The sequence below is a fragment of the Manis javanica genome, chromosome 7, assembly GCF_040802235.1.
Source record: "Manis javanica isolate MJ-LG chromosome 7, MJ_LKY, whole genome shotgun sequence".
NCBI lineage: Eukaryota > Metazoa > Chordata > Mammalia > Pholidota > Manidae > Manis > Manis javanica.
Window position 1 is genome coordinate 83,654,547 of NC_133162.1, and position 22,129 is coordinate 83,676,675.

Consider the following 22,129-nt stretch of genomic DNA (forward strand, 5'->3'; position numbering starts at 1 on the left):
GATCTTGTAAGATCATAAGATGATCTTATCATTTGACACAGTTATGATTCTAAGATAACACTCTCCAGGACTTTGCTCCTTTTTCTCTACTTAAATGTAATTTGTATGTCTTTCCATACCAACATATCCAGATTTGCCTTATTTTTAAGTAGCTACATACTGTTCCATTAGGTGGTTTTACCGTAATTGATTTAATCAGGACTCCTGATGATCATTTAGACTATTTCCACTGTGTGATAGCAGCTAATATCCTTGCACAAACAGAGGCATATTGGGAGTAAACATTTAGATCAATTACTAGCAGTGGAACAAGTCAAATGGTAAAAAGTACAGTTAAAAATTTGATATTGCAAGATTTCTCTAAATTCACTACATTAATTTACATTCCCCCACACATATTCATGAAAGTGCCAGTTTTCCCATCAATTCCACAACTCTGGGTATTAGCAAACTTTAATATTTTGCAAAAGTGATAGGTAGGAAGTGGCAAATGATTTCATTAGTATAGATATCAAGTATCTTTCCCTATTTATAAGCTGTCTGAATTTATTATATTATGAATTGTCTAGGCATATAATTTACTCATTTTTATGGGCTGTTTATTTCTTCTTACTAATGTGATAATGACTTTGTAAATTATGCACACTGGCCCTTTGGTATACTGTTGCATGTATTTTTCCCAGTTTGTCCTTTGTCTTTAAGAATTTGCTTACAGTTCCTTTTTAAAGTCATTTTTTATGCTTTCATGGATCCTAGGCTTTAGGTTATACTTAGAAAGACCTTTCTCATAGAAAAATTATTATTATTTCAAAAGCTAAATTCTGTTCTAGCTCTTATTCCTTTTTATTTTTTACATTGAAACGTGTTCCATTCAAATTTCTTGTGATTTAAAGAATAAGGGACATTTTATTTTTATCAATTTTTCCCAAACAGCATGTCCACAGTACCAATACCATTTACTGAATTATTTTTCATTTCATGATTTCAAAAGCTACTTTTACTATATTTTTAATTTCCATGTGTATGTATCTGAATTTCTGTTCTCTATTTCAGACTCTGTTCTGTTCCACTGATTTGTCATTCTCTAGTACAAAAACTGTCTTCATTATATAGCCTTTATAATATAGTAGTTCTTTCTAATTTCTCTTTTGGATGTTACTCTTTTTCTAGGTTAGTTTTAGTTATCATTATGTCAGTCTCTTTTACTTACACCACCAACCCCAATGTCGTAGGTATCCTGACTTAGAGGTCATTGAAGAAGTCATCTCTTTCCAGCTAGAGTACATATTCATCTAATTTTCATATTCCTAATCTAAGATTTAATGTATGGTACTTTCTGATTTCCCGGTATCAGAGAAGCAGGTTAGAGAACTGCAATAAAGCAATTTGAAATCTTTAACATCTAGTGATTTTAAAACTAAGACCAAGAGAATAATTTCCCAGGATACTCAATACGAAAGCAAAAACTATCAGTTCTATTAAGAGTTTTGGGGCTTCAGTAACTTCAGGTAAAATCATTAAGGCAAACAAATAAAGCACAAAGAAATAATTTTACCTGCTGCCCTGAAATATATGGACACTAGACTAATGTGTTTACATTAATCCATCCAGTTCTAACTGCTTCACTTGGGAATTCTAATTATCAGGTTGGTTTAGTAGACATGCAAAATTGGCAGAAATGGTACTTCATATTCTGAAAAAAATGAAAAGTTGTTGATTCTTTAAAGTCACACAACTTTTTACTGTGTACACTATTTTCTGTTCTGCACTATCAAAGAGTAACTACACAGTTAATTGGATTGAAGAATCAGGAGACATTTTTCATTCATAGGAGATCAAAGTGTACGCACTTACCGTTAGCATATCATCACATTTCATATCTGGGGTATCACCATCTTCACTCTTATTGTAGAATTTTCGGAAAAAATTGAATGCCACAACAGTATATAGGTATACGACAACAGCTAATAAGCCAACTGTTAATACAAGCTGGAAAGCAATGTGACATTGAACATGTATTAGAAATACCACACATGAATGGTGGGCATATTTGACATCAGTGTGGGAGAGGAGCACCGGAGGAGTGAGCAGCTGGATTCACCACTAGACGCTAATGGGATCTATCCCTTCCACCTTGCCTTTCTTACCCCTGTGGGGAAAAGTATTTTCATAATCTTTTTATTTTATCAGGCTGTCAGGCCATTTTATGCAAAATTTGGCTACTTAATTGGCATATAGTAGTTGGAATATGAACAGTTTTAGTCTCACATCCAAATTGGCATTAATAACAGCTTACAATGTTCACTTTTCTATCATCTCAATATTTGGTAGTAGATATTACATTAGGTACTTTCTCTTTTATTCATATGACCTCTTCCCTTTAAAAGATTAACCTTCTTAATAAAAACTATCTCATTTTTCTTATGATGATAAGAGGTGTTGTAAATCATTTTTTCCTTCAGTTACATCCTAAAAGTAAATAAGAATTTGTATTGCTTCTAATATCTGGGAATGCACACTGTTAATAATGTATAATGTAAATACTTTAAAAAATATAACTGAGAAGTCTTGCTTTGTTAACATAAAGCAATGATCAAAGTGAAAACCCTTTATTAGCTAATAACCAACATTAATTGAGGGTTAATTTCCTCAATGTGTAATTAGATGTCACAGAGTTTGGAAGGCCTTCTTTCAGCTCTATGTAATCTTTCTTTAATTCCTAACAATACTATATGTAAGCATATATGTGTGTGAGTGTGTGTGTGTGTATGTATATAAAACAGAATATGTATTTGTTAAGAACATGATTTTCACCAAGTTGGTGAAAATGTATTTCTGGTTGTATTGCAGAAATTCTAATCCCACTAAAATGTATTATTTTTTATGTCCACTTCCTCTGATTACAACACATCCCAATGTTCTTGACTATATAGTCAGTCTTTTAAAATCACCTTACAATCATTTATAGAAAACATGTTTTCTTAATAGAAGGTTTGGCTTAATTCATGTCTGTAAATCAAGTACAATGCCACTATAAATTTCTGCATGCTTCACCTAGGACTATTAAGGTGGATAGATTGCTGCAAATGAAAAATTGATACCTCAAAAAAGAAAAGGAATAACCACAACAAAAGCTTAGAAATTAACTGAAGAAGTCCCAGTCTTTCTGAGTGAAAATGGACTCAGCACCTCCAGTTCTTTAACTGTATCGGGAGCTCAAAACCAGCCTACTAACTAGTGGATGAATAGGCGTAGGACAGTTTTTGTCACTGGACCCTCATGCCATGAACGTCAGAGTCATAATCAGAAACTGAAGTGACACATATAAGACTGATGTGCTGAAATCTAGAAAACTGAAGACCATGAAAATGTGTGAATGATTTTAACTTTGGACACAGTTCAATTTTTTTCATAGGCACTGATTTGAAAATATGCTGAACTCTTAGATTCTGGAAAAGGAATCTGTTAATCTAAATAACTACCATAATGTGTTACCTCCCAGTGGACACTGGATAAAAAGAGAATGAATCAATAAATGCATGCCTGTATAGCAAGTTTATTAATAACAAAAGTTTTACATTACAATTGGGTTCCATTAGAACATAAACTGATTATCTGGAACTAAGCCAGTATATAAATATTCTAAGTAAGACTTTGTAAGGTACGACACATCATTATTCTTTTTGTCCAATTTAAAAGTGAAGAAAAGAGCTCACCACTATCCAGTTTTATAGTATTACATTAACTTAAGAATGCAGCATCTCATGTTTTATTACTAATGTAACTAGAGTATAAGGATGCTTCAACTGTGTCGGTTCCCCATAGTATCAAATGGAGTAAATATTGTACCAGGAACAAAATGATAACTATTTTCCTGAGTGCTCAATATGTGCCAGAGCCTCTGCTAAGATCTCTACATTTATGTTTTTAATTTTCACAAAAACCCTCTGGGAGTGTTCCTATTGTATTGATTTTATTACTACATTCATTTTACAAAATCAGGGAGTTGGGATTTAAAACATGTTAAGTAATTTACCCAAGGTCACACAGTTTATTGGTCAAACCAAGACTTGAATGTAGGCCATGGGGTACTCTCAAATACTCATCTTTATGGTTTATGGTTTTTAAGAGAAAAGTACAGATCTTTCATTCACAAAAATCTTTAAAACTGAGCATCATCATTTGCGGTTTGGTTCTATTTTTGTTGGCATTATTTGTTGCTTTTTTTAGTTTTTGCCAGGAAGCAGAAGGGCAGAGAGATGAACTCTTACCTGTTTGCCGTTGTGAGTTACTGAGGACAAGATGGTTCTTAACGTCTTGAATCCCATAGCGATGTCCAGAAGATGAGCAGCAAAGAAGAAGTTGTTATAGTGCCCAAGAATGGACATGGTCATGTACCACGCAAGGTAGAGGAAGGACTATTAAGACAAAATGGGGGGAAAGCATATTATAAAGCAGAATGTGTAACTCATATCACAAGCTACTCTGACTCAATCAGTAATAATTACTCCATTTTCTTTATCTTCTTAGACTACCCACTTACATAATTCTAATTAGCTATATCAGCTTGTTTGTGTATTTTATTTTTATTTAGTTTGTTCTGAAGGGTTCAACATCATTCTCCCCTTTATATCTGAGTGTTCTTATTGACTTTATTGAGTGTTCTTATTGAGAAAACTTTATTGACTTAAAGCTGACAGCAAGGGCTCTCAACCACTGCACTGCTGAGAGTCTGGACCAGAGTATTCTCTGCTGTTGGGCTGCCCTGTGCACTGTTGCCTGGTGAGCATCATTCCTTGTCAGTGCTCCCTAAATGTCAATAGCATCCTCCTCCAAATCTGTGGCAAACCAAAATGTCTCTAAACATTGCCAAATGTCACCTTGGGGACAAACTGCCCCAGTTGGAGCCCCCTGCACTAAGGTAAACTAAAGAACCACCCACTCTCCATACCTCCTTCCCTGACTTCTTTCATTTATTCACTCATTACATCAATATCTGTTGAGAGCTACTAGTTACAGGAGATTATATGAGATGTTTTATCAACCAAGCTTCTCACTTTACAAGAGCCAAAATAGTCCAGGAGAAAACTGAAAGCTCTCTGATGTTACAGAAGGCTATAAGAAACCTGACAGCACCACTGGCCCACATGTAGAAATCTTGATGATAATCAGTGTAAAGGGGTTAATTTTGCACAGACTAGAAAATGTACATACTTTTTTGGGAGGTGATGAACAAAGCAGAAGAAAAGATATTGTGATCACTCTTACTTCTGGAGGGGAGTTTCTTCTGCATAAGGCATGTTTTGCCAGTGGAGTCAGGAGCTACCTATTTTAGGAAAGGGTAGAAACCTTCATTTTGACTAGAGGACAAAAACAAGATGGGAGGTGAGATGGTACAAGAGCTCTGATGGGCACATGGCACTGAAGCTAGAGGTCAAATAGAAGAAAAGAGAACAGCATTTAAAAATAGACACTGAGATAGTGCCAGGGAATGGGAGTGTGATTTGATGGTGAGTTTCTGTTTCAGAAGATGAAGCTGGAAATGTACAGCAGGGTGGAGGGCCTGAAGGCTTAGGGAAGGGATATGGGCACATCCCATGGGCACATGGGAACCACTGGAGCATCAAGAATAGTGTAATGGTGCATGAAAAGTGGTATTTTATGAAAATTTCTTGAGCACCTACTAAAGGCTGGTCATCGTCCCATTTATTTGCACATACAGCCTCTTATTTTATTCTAGCAAGACCCCTAATAAATAGGCAATTTTAGCCCCAATTTAAAAATGAGGAAAGTGATTTCACTCAGGTTAAGTTACTTACTTAAAAATGTTGTAAGTGACAGAGATATTAAAGGAGAACACTATTGACAAGCACAGAAGTGATGTTATGAGAGCCAGAGCTAGTAGCAAAATTGGTAAGGGTGGGGGAGAGAACTGCAAAGGACAGAAATAAGATCAACATTAGGCAAATAATTAAATGTAGAAGTTAGAAGGAAAAGGAAAAGGAGGAATCCAAACTAGTAATTTGAGATTGGGTAGCAAGAACAAAACTACTAAAAGAGAAAGTTGTGGGCAGGGGACTGGATTTGGTGGGCAGAGGTAAAGGAGAAAGAAGATGCTAACATTTGCTATGGGACATTTAGATGGAGATATCTTTCAGGTTATTAAGAAATGCAAAGACATTCATGGGCAGAAGATGGTTAAAGAGACATACATAGATGATAAACTGAGCTAAGGATACATGTATGGACTGTATACAGTGTTGTGCTTAGATAGCCAGATTTAGCAAATACATAGGTCTCCAGTTAATCTGAACATCAGATTAAAAGCAATTCTTAGATCAAGTATGTCCCATACAACATTTGGGATATACTTGAATATAAATACGATTTAGTTGTCTGAAACTGAAATTTAACTGGAAGATCTGCATTCCATCCAGTCACCTAGCTGTGTTACAGAAAGAAACTGTGCTGCCAAATACCTGAGTATTCATCTACCTACAATTCCATGGCTTCTGACATAGTAGCTAAACAGACGCAAACAGAAGTCATGGAACTTGTAGGTGGATGAAAGCCTAATAAAATATCAGAAAGATATCAATGGATGTCTCCATGGACTATCCATGCTCAAATTCTCTGGAGGACAAGAAAACTACACAGCAAGGTGAATGTTATAGGCAGGCTGCACTTGGCTAAAGTGTGCCATTCACACACTGTGGCAAGGATGGCAGACCTCAGAAGGCAGAAGGCAAGATGGTCTGGCTGCTGGAACAGAAACACCAGGCTGGAGTTGATGTGGCCTCCTTTTTATTCAAAGGAGTTGTTTCCCTTGTTTGATGAGAAATCCACTCCAAGACACCTTATTCACAGTTAACAGTTCTAAAAGATATTTACAAGACTTGGGTTCGAGCTTTTAGAGAGTCTTTAAGGTACCTCAAGTTCTGGGTCCAAGGCCTGGTAAGGCAGGCGTGGGAGAAGAGGCAGGGGAATCTGGGGGCACTACAGATCTCTGAGGCAGGGCAGGAACATGGGACAGGCATCATGATTAACTTTTCCTGCCTATGATGAAAATGCTGAGATATGAACAGTACAGTAAGAACAGGAGGGACCCCATCTTAAGGCTAAGATTCCATTTTAAAAAGCACAGAGTTGAGAAGTAAAATTCCTAACATAGTCTCTGGTAATCAGACAATAACCCAACAGCTTACCTTGAGGCAGGGCAGGACATAAATCTTAACTGATATGACATAAGAGAAGTCTTAAGTGATGTGTCACCACTGCTTGAGGGTAATCACTATCCTGGAGAACAGGATAAATAAATCCCTTATGTTGGGTTTATTTAGCAGAATTTGTGGAGGACTAATAATAAGGGAAAGGAAACATGGTGTCTCTCACCAGAGATAAGCATCTTGAGATCACAAGTCAAGCCTATGCCCAACAACCCCCACTTTACTCTTTGCCCCATTCTTGAAAGCCTTAAAAGATAGAATCCCCAAACTTTCAATGTGCCTCCTCTCTGAGGATGCCCCACAGTTTCCTTTAAGTGCACACTTTCAAATAAAGGTTTCTTACTCTTCAAATTATTGTGGTTTGTCTCTCTGCTATTTCATTTTATTTCCAAGTCTTCACTCTGTCTCCACTTTACTTCTAATAAATAGGAAGGGGCTGCTAAGAGCTCAGATTTGGGCCTGCATGTTTCTGTCGCATGGGTAACCTGGACAGAACTGCAGCTGTGCAATCTGCTCTTAGTAGCCTGCCTGAAAATCTCCTTTCTTTGGCAAGTTTTCAGAACATAATCTCACTCCATCCTGTGGTCCGTGACTCCCCCATATCCTGGAGTGGTAGGGGCTAGCCCCCATGCCATGCAGACACAAGCAGACACGGATACCAGGTGACCCTGGCTTTAGGAGTTGACAAGGGAATCTGCCCTAGGCTGAGAACTTTCCCTCTGCTTTCCTATTCTCTGCTTCCTGCAAGGCAGCTGCCATTCCCTGCTGCTCTAGCTTTAATGAATTCCTTCCTTACCTACACTGTCTGACCTGCTTGAGAATTATATCTCGCCCAGAGTCAAGAACACTCCCCGCCAGGTTGAGGTTTCACCTAGTGCACAGGGAGAGACCTCCCCAGACACAGTTGCCCGGCAACATCTCTAGGAGAATGGAACTACCACTCTAAACGTCACTGTGAAAATTAGGGTGAGATTTGAGATAAAATGAGGTGCCCAAGAGAGAAAGCACAGCAGCAAGGAGCAGGAGTTCTAGGGCCAAGTCTGCACAGTATGTTCTCATGTACCTCTTCACAGGGGGCGTGTGAGGATGGTAAGAAAATCATGAAGCAGCAATGGGCAGAGGTGAGCTGAGATCTTACAGCAAAAATGTCGGTTTTTCAGCAGAGTTGTACAATTGCCTCATGCAAACTTCCTATAGGAAGACAACTGATAATTACAGTTATTTAAACTGAAAATTCTAAGAATCAAAATTGTCAAGATATTGACAAACCAGAATAGCAAAATGTGATTATTTGTCCTGACAGTTGGTGGCTTTCACTGATAGGTGATTTTTTGGGGTAGCAGTTGGGCCCTCTGTATAGTTAATCAGCTCTTAGGTGCCTTGATAAAAGAAGGGTCAAACAAGAAAAAGAACACAATAATTTAATGTACTTAATTTTGGCAAAACTTGAGTTTATGACAATTAGTGATTTTTAATTTTAAAACACTTATTTAGAACTTTTTTACATTTATAAAACCTTGACATGTGCTATCGCCCAACTAAAACCTGAATGAAAATACCCATTAATTTGCATCTCAGCTCCTTTTTTCTTGTGTAAATATATTTACATTTTAATTTTCAGCTATTGAAAGAAATGGGCTGATTAATTATATATTTCCATGGGTCTTTCTCAGATATGGTCTGCACCAAAAGAACTGATATTTGAAGAACTTTTTGAAATAACCATCTTTCCTATCTGCAGAAACCCAACAGATTCATCTCATCAGAGTGAAATTTACTTTGCGGTAATGAAACGGGCTTACATTGTCAGTGAAAACGACTCCTAGTTTCCACATCTGATATTTCACATCAATAGAGTTCAGTCTGGAAAAACAAAAAAGAAGAATTTTTGGATATGCACATTAAGCAAAGACTCAGGCTTGCAAGAGTCTGCTGGCATTCACTTTCCATGGAATGAGGCTGGCAACTATCTCAGTAGATTAATTCCATAAAGAGCTGAGAGCTCCCTTGAATGATGTAGTCCAGAGTTTTGGGATGCCTTTTTAGATGGATCTTGGAAAACAAAACAAAACAAAATATCACCAGCTTCATCTTCTATTATTTAAGAATAATCTTTCCTTTTTTACTTTTTCCCTTCCTCCATTAAATATAAGATAAACTCACTGTATATGTGACAATTATTCCTGGAAATTGGACTAAATTAACCAACATGTGTGCATCAAACATTTCCTCACTTATTTTCAGTATACATTTGTAATTGCATTCCAACAGAATGATTTTTAGTTCAACTAATGATAAACGCAACAACACCCACATTTATTTTACAACTGCACTTAATTTGCCAATGAAAGGGTCTTCCCATTTTGCTGTTGTTTCCTTTTGTTTTCAGAAACCTTCCCTTCCCTTCTTTATCCAAGGAAATATTTAACTCTTTGCCTTGGTTGCCACACACTATGTGGACACCTCCCTCTGCTAGTTTCCCATGTTGATTCGTAGTTGTTTAGCTTCTATGTGTAGTTAGGCCTCTCACTGGTCTGTGAGTTTCTCAGCACCAATCATATTATATCATATGTTGCATGTCTCTCAATAAACCCAAGATAAATAAATGAATCTTAGCATAAATGTTCATGATTTTTGCAGATCAAAATACACATGTATTGAGATATACTTTTTAATTCTTCCTCAGAACTTGCCACTGATTTATGGGGCTAGAAATTATACCATTGTTAGCCTTTTCAATATTTCAGGTAACTCATATGCAAAGATATAATCTTAGTATTATTTTGAAAGTGTTTCCCTAGACTTACTGTTTTAGTCTGTTATTATACTTTAATCATTTCTTTTAACTAGACAAATCTTAAGTTGTAAGTGCTAGGATAAGTAATTGCTAATCAAAGCTGACTTTTTGGGAAACTTTCCCCCGAAAGGTTAAGGTTTAAGTTACCTTAGCCTAGGATTTTGTATTTTAAGGAAAAAAAGTTGTCTTTGAGCAGCAATTAATTTTATTGTTAAAGAACATTTTCTAAAGTTTTTACCCTGGGTATAAAGTTTTATACAAGGAATACTATAAAAAAATTGTTTTTACAATGGATTCAATATAAACACAATTTTTTCTTAAAAAAGAAAAAGATGGAAAAAAATAAACAATGGGGTAGTTTGCACAAGAAAGCGTGATTATTTTCCATGACAGCAATCTAAAACAAAATAAGTGTTTATATCAAAATGTCTGAATTTACCATGGTAGTTTCTTATTTTTATTATTTTATGATTATTTTCCATCCCTACCCAACAGTAGGGTGATATTTTGCTACCCACAACAGCATATCCTTTTTGTAGTTCTCAATCCTCTTTTCTCACCAAGAGTGGCAGTGATTTTGTTTTCGTGGAGCTGACCCCAACCTTAGGGACAGGCCATAGCTGACCTAGGCCAATCAGGGCAAGGAATTTGCCTGGCCATAGAGCTTGGTTCAGGGGTAAATTATAAGAGAGAAGCTGACTTTTGCTAAATGCTTTTGAAATGTAAACTCCCCTTTTCACTCCTTGAAGACACAAATGAAAAAGGATGCGGGCGTTCAGGCTGCTGGCAGCCATTCTGTCCCCAGGAGGCAAGCTGGCCATCTATATAAATGCACATATTTGATTGATAAATAAATACATGCACAAATAGATACAGGAATCATCCTTGCTTCCAAGTGTTCATACTAAGACAGTATTCATATAGAAACCAGGAACCTTTTAAAACTTGATCTTTCTTAGATCAAATGTGTCCCACATGGTATTTGGGAAATACTTGTATATTATCCATGCTTAAAGGTATTAATAAATGCCACATGACTTTCTTGGTATGATGCTAGTGGTCAAACTTACAAACATTTCCTATGTAAAAGAGCAGAAAATTCTAATTTAAAACAATTTGTTTATAGTTAAAAAAACAGTCTGAACTTCGCTTCTATTTTTTCCAGACTTATTTTCTAGAGTTAAAAATCTAATCATAGAAAATGCATACTTCAGTAAAACTCTTTAATTCTGTATTTGCTGTTCAGGGATTAGAACATATCAATGGGAAGCTCAGCCCCACTCTGATCACAGTCCTTCCTTCATATGACATCCTGACATAAGGGCCTCAGTTCCTAAAGACTGCCAACTATTTTTCACCTCATGGTCAGTGCCCTAGAGTTTAAATACCACATTTTCTTAAACTACCCAGGTACTATTTTGGATCTAAATTCACAGTTTCTGTCACAGATTTGTTTATCTATTTTCCTCATCAGTTAACCTTATTTTAAAGACTCACGTAGCTCTTGTTAAAAAAGTGTTCATTCCCAGGTAGATGAGCATGACATAGGTCAGCCAAAATATTTATTTAATGCTAGCTAAAATATGTACTAAGACAAAATAATACTGCTCTACAGACCCTTAAATATCTATGCTTTCCAAGTAATCATCACATCCCTAGTTAACTGAGGCCATAAGCACACAGTAAGAAAGGCTGATGTGTTTTTAAGGAAAGGTACCCATTTTATTTTTTCTAAGATTGTTAAGTGGCTACAATAAGAAATTACATTTTTAAAAGTATAGGTGCTTTTTGTTTATTCTACAATGTGATTAAACTTAAAAAAAGATATATATATACATTAGCACATAAGTGTCTGTGAATGTGTGTGTGTGTGAAACTCGATCTCAAGTGAATTCAATTGATCTATATCTTTGTAGTTCTAGTATAACATATTATTCCATGAAAGCACTCTATTAGGTGTCTCATTTTAAAGAAAGTTTCCCAAGTAATAGTATTAGAGCACAATATTTTTGGCATATGAAGCCTTTGCTACTTAAATAAAGCACAACTATAATAAAAGGATATGAACTTTGGACATGTATGATAAAAGGAATACATAGTTCTCTTTTCCAAAAATCAACATTTTCCAATAGGAAACATTAGAAAACATAGGCATATTTGTGCATTTGCATGTTTTACTTTAACTTACTGGCATTTAGGGATGGAAAGGGCAAATGAAACAAGAACACAGATCTTTTTTTTTTTTTTTTGCTTAATACAAATAATGAAAAAATCACCTTCAGAAATTAATAGAAAAAAATCCAATCATTCCACAGCTCACAGTACCCCACAGTATAAAAGTACATTTTACATGTGTTTTCTGTTTCCCTCATTTCTCTATTCTTCTGTCCCTGGGGGAAAGGAATTCAGTGCACTAGCATGTTCAAAAATGGCTTTTTTTTCCTTTCAACCTAGCCCTGTAGGATAGAGCAGAAGTACCACTCACACGGCAGAGAGGGAACTGTCTTTTTTTGGCTTCTTCTTTTCCCGGGCATCACTGAAGTCCAGGGCGGCCTTGTCCATGCCAAGTAACTCACTGATTCTATCTCGGCCATAGAATTCTCCATATTTATCCATAACCTGGGGGACAGGAAAAATAGCATTTCACTGGCCTCAACCATCAAGTACCCTCATCCGTGAATGTGCACACAAACACCTAATTGTTTTTATACTCATTACACACTGATCTTATTTCAGGTTCACTTAAAAATTTACTTCATGGCTCATTTTCTGTGACCACACTGCTTTAGGTTGAAGCAAACTTACAGCATTTTAAATAATACCTATCTGAGGAACACAATTTATTATTCAAGAGACAGAGAAATACAAAGGTAAGAAGATGGGCTGAAGAAAATGGGTATGGAAGTAGGAGGAAATAGAACAAAAGTAACTCATATCAAATTCATACTTTGTGCCAGTAATTATGTTAAAAACTCTGACTTGCTTTCCTTCTGGAACTGTCACAATACTTAAGTTTTGTGTTATTAGCATTCTATTCTGAAGATAAAGAAATTGTGTATTAGAAAGCATAACATGAGCAAGGCTTCTCAGCTTGGCAAGAGATGGGGCGAGGAACCATCCAGGCTAGGCCTGCTCCCAGCACAGATCTTCTGCACGGACGCCCATTACAGTGATGGCATCCCCTCTCACTCACCCCCCACTCCCTGCCCAGGGTCTCCACTGCACCGTTCAGTTCTTCCTGTGGTATCTTGACTCCAGTGCTTCTTCAGTAACCCCTGGACCGGGCTGACCATCTTCACGGTGTCAGTTTAATCCTTATCTGGTATAGATCCCTGCCCACCAGTAGGCTCACTTCTTTGGCACCCCTCTCCATCCCCAACTTCCTCGTCCCTCTCTCCTTCTGTCACGGCTGCCTGGCTCTGCCCAGGTGTGTTTTTAGATCCGTGTTTAGATGTGGGCTCACAGCTCACCCTTGAGCTTAACATGTCCGACTCAGTGACAGACCTGCTCCCCCCTCAGCCTAAAGTCGATACACCATGAAAGTCCCACATGGCACACGTGGAGGAACAGGAAAAGTGATGGAGGAAAAGCAGGAAGAGACAAATGGCGGCAAAAGGGAAGTGAGGGATAGGAAAAGCAAGGGATGAGGAATATAGGAGAAATGTAGGGAGTGAAAACATGGGGAAGGGAGGAGGATGGATGGTGGACTGAAAGGTTAGAGAGGATAAAGAAAAACCTCATAAACAGACAGACAGAAGGGATTAGCAGGAATAAAAACTAGCCTTTTCTGAGCATATACAATCGGGTGAATGAAAGAGCATAAAAGAGCAATGGTAGTTAGCCTATGAACAGATACTATTTAGGGTCATTAGACAATTTGCTTTGCATTATTCTCACAGCACTAAAAAGAGGCTGGGATGATCTGAGTGGCATTCTCTAGGAGTCCTACTCTCACCCCATTCCCAGGAGAGCAGATGGGGCACTATTGTCAGAGTGCCATGAATAGTCTCAGCTGCAATGACAATTCGTCTATTTATTTGGCTCTAAATATATGGCTTCCTTCAGAGAAATTCTCACTTTAACAATTTAGAAGTTTCTTCTTTATTCCATTAAATAATTAATAAGATAAAATATTCAAATTATCTATTTAAAATTATTCAAAAAACATTCTTTTAAAGCTTTGACCAAATGTGGACATACTCATGGGCACTCATGCAAATACTCCTCCGAATGCCAAGTCCCATGAAGACAAAAAATCAAACCACACCAGAATAAAACTCAACAAACATGCTGCTTCTTTCAACTGGAAAGTCTTAATGATTAAAAAAATCAGTTGATGTGCTTCATGATGTATTTTATTGAATTCCTGGGGCAAGCGCTTTACCACCCCTCATACTGGTGACAAAAAAATCTGTGGTTCTAGTCGCCACCACCCTCTGAGTAGCACTGAACTGGTGGAATCGAGGAAAAAAGACTTCATTCAGTAGGCATTTCTGGCTATTCATTCCAAACTATAAACTGAGCTAGAATTCATGATGGAACAGAGGACGAACTGAGTACTCTGGCCATGAGAAGGGTTCAAGGAAAAAGAAGAAGCTGGAAAATAATGATCATGGTATATTACAATGTAGAAGTACTGGTAAAAACAATTCATTTAAAAAACAAAGGGATCTACATTATAATCCCTCCCGTGTGATAGGAAGAGCAGAGATGATCCTTGGCTCTCAAAATACAAGCTTTTGTAGGTTCTACAGTCCATAGCTGAACTCGGTTCACTGTTCTTTCTACCACCCTCTGAGGCAGACTGCATCAGAAGTATACAAGTATGTAAAAACAAACAGGCCTTTAAAGTTTATGTGAAGTAAATAAAATTCACCCCTTTCTTGTCATGCAACAACTCTGTTTCTTCAGTGTAATGGAGGATCCCAGCCCTGGTGATCAATCAGCTGTCTTATCAGAAAATGGTCTTCAGCCAATTTAGTTTACCCAAACAATCTCAGAGAAAATTCTTACCAACTCTTATTAATGTATGGACTGAACACTGCTTATTCACCTGAGTCAGTGGGCAGGTGGATGAAGCAATGCCTATTTATTTTATAGCTGCAGAGTATGGATTTCTTAAGTGTAGTTTCTGAAATTCGAATTCAGTTCTATTACATTTGAAATTACATTAACAGATAAGGCACATCTCAATATCTCACTCTACATAGGAGCCACATCAAATTTAAATCTGAATTGCACTACAGGAAAAAAACAAAGAATTTATTCTAAGAAATATTACCTTTCTTTTAACAAATTTGTCCCAGTAGTTGTTGGGAAATGACCTAAAAGATATAAAAGCATAGATGTAAAATGCTATCATTTTAAGAAATGATAGATAACAACATATTCTTTGGACATACAAAATACTTAGAATAATATAAAAACATATATTCTTCCATGCACCAAAATTAAGATGAATTTGTTTCCCATCTTATCCCATAGTTGTTCTACATCATGGGCATATTAAATATTATTTTAAATGTTAATATGTCAATACATAAATGTAAATCACAAAAAGCTATGGGCTAATATTTGAATGGAGAATAATATGAGCATATTTATTAATAAGCAGTCATGTTATACTTTTATTTACATATAATATGTCAATACATACATTTCTTTGTCAATTGGCTTTAAAATTAAAATATCCAAAGATCTGTCATTGTCTTTCTTACAAAGCAAAAAAAATTTCACTTCTGCCAGTTATTCTCGAGGAAAACAATCATGGCACCAAAACATGACTCTGACTAATATAGAATGCTGACTAATATAGAATCCACAAGAAGGGATAGACTGGATCCAATGCAGTATTAACAGCTAGTTAGTTGCTAAACAAGACCTTGAGCATTTAGCATAAACATGTATAATGTACAAATAAATCATCCCCATTTGAAAACTCAGAACTTACTAGAAATTATAACTTCTTAAGAATAAGCAAAGCAATTGCAAAAAAGGAAGTATTTTGCTTTTGAGTAGGACAAACTACTCAAAAAATAATGTATCACAAATATCTCCAATGGCAGAAAATTAAACTTTTGTAATGGATTTATACCTGGCACAGAACCTAAGTTTGGTTTTGGCTGTTACAAAGCTAAATAATTAATGTACAGAAAAAGTATTTATTTTTCTGGCTTGTATTTTATATGTCATAATGCTTAATTAGTTTTATGTTAGGCTGCTTAACAATACCAACTGAAAGCTTACAACTTAGATATATTAAAAGCTTAAAATTCAGTATTTTTGCCTTTAATGCTACAACTCTTTCCTTAATGAATAATTTTTGTCCCCTCTGTGCTTTTGGATGAGATGACCCTGCACTGCAGGTTATATACCACATCTCTGTACTTCCCTAAACACTAAGTAATGGATGTTAAGTTCCATCAGTGTTGTGGAAAAGGACTCAAAGCCATTTTTTGATTAAGGAATTCAGAACACAGAGGGCAAAAAATTGTTGGCATCCATTAAGAGGCTGATGGCATTTAGTCTTTTGATTTTCTTGGCTGAATAGAACCATTATTTACCTCTACTAGACTCTGAACCTGCAGGAACTCCTGCAAGGAATTTTGTTACTTGAAATTTTTGAGCACAGAATTATTTTTACTCACTGTGTGTTGATTACGAGTCTATCCCACTGGCCTTTAATATCATCTTCTGAAGGCTGCTCTGTAATATAAAGCCCATCAAATTCCAATTTTCGAGCTACTTCTTTTTCTCTCTTGAAAATAACCAATGGGACCTACATTTGAAAAATAAACATGTTAAAATTAGTTTAGACTTATTCGCATCTCCTGTGGTAACTATCTTTACAAAACAGCTTTTGGGAAGAAATATTACCCATGTTACTTCAAGGAAGGTAAAAACTGAGTGAAAATGAATGCTATATTTAGGCACAAAGAAGTACCTAGAGATTTTTGAAAAACAGAAGATAGAATTGATATTATATATATGCAGGTTTTTGAACACACAGTTTCATAAATAATTGCACTAATGAATCACTTTTAAATAAAGGAAAAGTTGTTTTTCTTTTGCACATTATATACACACATATATACATATATATTTTTTGTAACATGAATGGGTGCAATAAAATAGTGATGTTTCTCATGTTCCAAAATACATGCTTCTAAAAAATGCAGAGTCTTGAGAAATTTTTCTAATAATAATTCCATGCTCAGCATGCCCAGACGCTATTTTGAAATAAATTTTAATTTCAACATCTGCAAGTATCTGTCAGTTTGCCAAAATGTCTCCAGAACATACTGATTCACTTTTAATATGGACAGACTTTATACAAGGCATAGACACAAGAAAGATGCATACATCTGGAAGTATGCAAGAGTATCACTCCACCCCCGATAAAAGGGAATAAAAGGGATAGAGAGAAGTTTCTGAAGAAAACCTTACACTCTAGTCTTTTGCCCTGGGCCTTGGTTTTTTCAAAAGTCTTCTGGAACTTTCATAATCAGAGGCAGAGGACAGTGAAATAAAGGCATTATAGTAAAGGTGTCTTGCTAGGAAAAGATAAAGAGGTTTGAAAGGTATGGGTAGCCCTAAGCTCTCAAAGACCCTATCTCAAGCTTTATTCACTAAATCATATTGTTTCCTTGGTAGGGTTCTAGTGATGGACCTGCCCTATTCTGTGGGTGAAATGTGACAAACTGGGAAGCATTATTGCCAAGGATGGTAATAGATACATACTCAAAAACAGAACAATCAAAATGACTCATAGGTTTGATATATTATATTTCTATAATTCTTATTAGAGTATTGTATTGCTAGGAGACATAAGTGGGTGGATCACTTCTGTGGGATCAAGTTATAGGTGAAATTGGCTCTTATGTGAATAATTACCAATATGTGAAAGGAAGCTATAATAAAACAGCCCAAGGCCACATCCCCTTCCCAGGGAAGCAGTGATTAATGACAGGTCAACACGGAGCTCTGAAGGTCAGGCTCTAATAGTTCAGCCCAGGGCAACCACAGAAGGGCATCTCAGCTGCAGAGACTGAGGCCTGTGACTGTTGTGTCTGTTCTGTAGCTCCTCTTTTTCCCTCTGCTCCATCCTGCCTTCTCCCTTTGCTCCACAGGTTTGGATTCATGGAACATTCCCTAATAAACTTTGTGCACATAATTTCCATCTCAGAATCTGCTCCCCAAAAGTCCAACCTGCAATAGGTATGCACACACATGCACACACACAGGTACCTTGGTACCTTACTATCTTACTTTCAAGCAGTAGTATCCAATGATGCAGAAGAAAGAAATGACCGTGTGGAGAATAGCCAAGATGCGCAGGGTGGGCTCCATGTACCCACTGCTTTCCTCCAGGACATAGTGAACTGCAATGATTCGAGGTGAGCTGTTGTCCAAGCTGCTAACTTTGGCATTTTCACTTAAACTACGAGTGGGGAGCTCCTTTCCTTCAACCACAGAAGAAGTGGAGACCTGGTTCAAACCATTTAAAGTATAGTCAGTTTACTTCCTCTAAGATAATAGTGTAAACAAGAAACACTGAAACACAGCTTAATCAGCAAATTGGTTGTGAAGCCATTGCATGATTGAAAAAAAAAAAACCTAACAGCAAAGGCTAAAAAGATAGCATTTCAAAAACTAATGGCAAATAATGAACACATTTTAAAAATTCCTTCTAATGTAACCAAGAGTTATGAGGATTACAATACATGCAGGAAAAGAACTAGATGAATAAGCTGCCTTCTCAATGATCAAAAGCATTAAAGAATTTAAAGTAATATAGTCATGCCACACCCTGAGATACTAACAGGGGAGATATTCAGCTAAAGTAGGCTAGGAATACTGTGGCTAACCCCTCTGCTGAATCAAACACTCTTCAGTTGAAGCATCTCTCATTCAGTTCAGAAGAATACAATTAGCCCTGTCTTCCTAGACAATCAACCATGTGCCTGAGCTTAAAGTTTTCCTCTTTCATCAAAATATATCTTAGAATAGGTTTAGATGTGCTCACTAGTGGAGCTGTGAAATCTTTACATTCAATTCAGTCTATTTGTAGTCTCATACTTGTTTTTAAAGTCTAAGATGTACATACCTTATAAAAGAGCAAGATGAAATTGATTGCAAATGCGACAAATAAGGCTAACATTCTCATGTTGTAGAAGTTGCGAGCAAAATAATTCTGAAGGTGAAAAAAATTATCAAAAGGTCAGTGAATCTAGAGACTTGAAATCTGCAGACAATTTAAATAAAGCACTCATTCATTTACCCAAAACTGTTTCTAGAGGACATACTATGTATCAAGTCCCTTCTTGGAGCTATAGACAGAACAGTGAATAAGGAAATTAGGGCCACCACGGAAGCCACAAATAATAAAGAAGGCACACCTACAGATAAAACACACAGTTTAAGGGAATGCTGAGTGCTATGAAGAAAAATCCATCAGGTTAAGGCTTAGGAAATGGAAGTGCTATTTTAGATGGATGGGCAGGGAAACTTTATCTTTGGTGGTGATATTTGATCAGAGGCCTAATCCACAGGGGAGCAAGTCAAGTAAGGATGTCAGAGAATGTGGAGGACAAGTGTACTGAGCACAGAGTGATGCTGGAGTATTTGAGGAATAGGAAGAAAGAAGCCCAGTGAGAAGACAGGAAAGTGGGAGAAAATGAGATCAGAGAGGTGAGCTGGGGACAGAGTTTTACAGGCCTCACACAGAAGTTTGTGCAGACCCCTACAGAACAGTGGTTAATTTATGATTTCTGGGGCCAGGCTACCTGGCCCTGAAGCCTGCCCTCAGCACTTGCTCCCTACAGGACATGGACAAGCATCTTAGTAGCATCACTTTTGCATCTGTACAGTGGGGATAACCATCTTTCCCATAAATTTCTCATAAGTTTGCTATAAGGATTAGATAAATTAATAAAGGAAAAGATAGTTATTAATCTAAAAGTTAGTTATTATACTTGGAAGTATTATTTTATTCTAGTTGGGAGGTAAAGCTATTGGAGGATTTGAAGAGGGCTTAATGCAATCAGTGATGATTTGGAGAGATTATTCCAGCTACTGTGTGGAAAACAGAGGAGAGGCAACAGTGGAAGAAAGGGGACCAGTTACAAAGTTTTACAGGTGTGCAGGGTGAGACGAAACTGATGGTGGTGGCTTGGACTAGGTGCAGCTGTGAAGACAGTGAGAAATGGACAGATTCTGTGTATATTTGTCAGAAAGAGCTAAGAAGATCATTGTTGAATTGCATTTGAAGTGGGAAAGAGAGGACTTAGAGATGGTAACTTCTGGATTATGGAGTCTGAGCAACTAAGAAAATGGTGCCATTTACTGAGATGGGGGGAAAAAAAACCTAGAGGAGAAGTAGATTTCAGGAAAAAGGCTATGGGAGACACCAAGTATTTGTTTTAATATTAAGTGGGAGATGTCTCTTAGGTATTCAAGTGGATATGCCAGACACTTAAAAATCATAAGGTCATAGCAAAATGATAACACATATCATGTTGCACACTCTCCATGTACACACCCACTCTTGGTGGTGTCACCTCCTCACACATGACCCTGCCTTTACTGTCACAGCTTATGGACCAAGGTTGGTGACCAGGCTCAAAATGCGGCAATCGTACTTGTTCTCCTGGGAAGGTGGAACTAGGTCATACAGGCTGAGTTAGTTACCCTGGTTAGCTGAGATGGGGTCACAAAGACTTGGGGGACAAGGGCCTATGGCAGCCTGATGTGGCCATGATTAGTCTTATGCATGCAAACTGCTGAGCAGAGAAAGTCATACAGCAAAGAGAAGTTCGGGGAAATAGGAACTGTGCCAAGGTAAGAGTTCTGAGACACAGATTGAAGACAAACCTCAATTACTTGCTCTGCACAACTGCAGTTATACATTTTTCAGGAACACACTAGGTCTACTGTGTGTTACTGCAGAGCTCATCCCACCTTGTGCCATTGACCATCTATTCTCTACCTGCAGCCATGGCAACTATTACAACAGGTCAGATCTGTGATTATCCAGAGTTATCTAGAAAATATTTATGTCCAGTGCACTGCCTAATAAACAATAAAGGGAAGATACAATATAGTTTAAGAATATAGAGTAAAAACTATTAGTTAAAATATATATTTGCATAAATTACACAAAATATGAAATATATATTTACATATAAGTACTTAGAATATATAACTACTGAGGACAATCCATTTCCTTTATTGGTGAAGTTCTATAGTACTCTTGAGTTTCTTAATTGTCTAGTTTTGGTTTCTCAGATTATAAAACATTAGATATGATTTTGCCATTCAAATGGCTTAATTACAAGGAGTGATTTGCTTAATTTCTAGGTCTGATTACTGGGCAATACTTCCTGCAGGTTTATTCTACACATTCATCTCTCAACCTTTTCCTGCTTAAAGAAATTGTGTATATTATAATATTTATACACATATATGCATACACATATACAAAAGGCCTTTCAAACAAAATGTTTAAGTCTTCCATCCTGTAGGAATACAAACAGAGCTAAATAACTTGTTTAAGGATTCCATCCTGTAGGAATATGAACAGAGATAAAGAACTAGACTTTGTTTTCCAAACAAGGATGCACATTTTATCCATCTGGGGAGCATTTCTGTAAAATGTGTATAACACGACATAAAGAACCATCTCCTCTCTCTTCAGTCTTTCTTTCTCCCTTTTTTTTTAAACTTTTTAACAGTGAAATACATTATCTTTAAAAAATAGCTTTGTTGAGTGTAACTCATATACCAGCCACTTCACCATTTAAGTACACTGTTCAGTGGTTTTTAGTATATTCACAGAGTTGTGCAACAATCAACACAATTTAATTTTAGAACATTTGTATCTCTCCAAAAAGTAACCCCATTCCCATTTAGCAGTGACTCTTCATTTTGTCCCCCTTTCCCAGGCAGTCACTACTTTCTGTCTTTGTGGGTTTGGACATTTCATATAAATGGAACCACGCTCTCTGTCTCTTTCTCTGTCTCTCTCTCTCTCTCTCTCTATATATATATATATATAGTGTGTGTGTGATGTAACAATGTTTTCAGGGTTTATCCATGTGGTAGCGTG

At 36.8% G+C, this 22,129-nt stretch overlaps 1 protein-coding gene across 5 annotated transcripts in view; it reads right to left on the minus strand.

Annotated features, from left to right (window-relative positions):
- The window catches only part of RYR2 (ryanodine receptor 2), an 894,209-nt gene that overhangs the window by 12,797 nt on the left and 859,283 nt on the right, over window positions 1–22,129 (minus strand). For all 5 annotated transcript variants that reach the window (XM_073241246.1, XM_073241245.1, XM_073241243.1 and 2 more), the window contains 8 exons: window positions 19,130–19,216; window positions 18,292–18,510; window positions 16,671–16,801; window positions 15,305–15,347; window positions 12,509–12,642; window positions 9,029–9,089; window positions 4,272–4,418; window positions 1,855–1,989 (listed from right to left, as the gene is read on the minus strand). In XM_073241246.1, coding sequence (XP_073097347.1) covers window positions 1,855–1,989; window positions 4,272–4,418; window positions 9,029–9,089; window positions 12,509–12,642; window positions 15,305–15,347; window positions 16,671–16,801; window positions 18,292–18,510; window positions 19,130–19,216 — 957 coding nt within the window. The remainder of the gene's footprint in view (window positions 1–1,854; window positions 1,990–4,271; window positions 4,419–9,028; window positions 9,090–12,508; window positions 12,643–15,304; window positions 15,348–16,670; window positions 16,802–18,291; window positions 18,511–19,129; window positions 19,217–22,129) is intronic.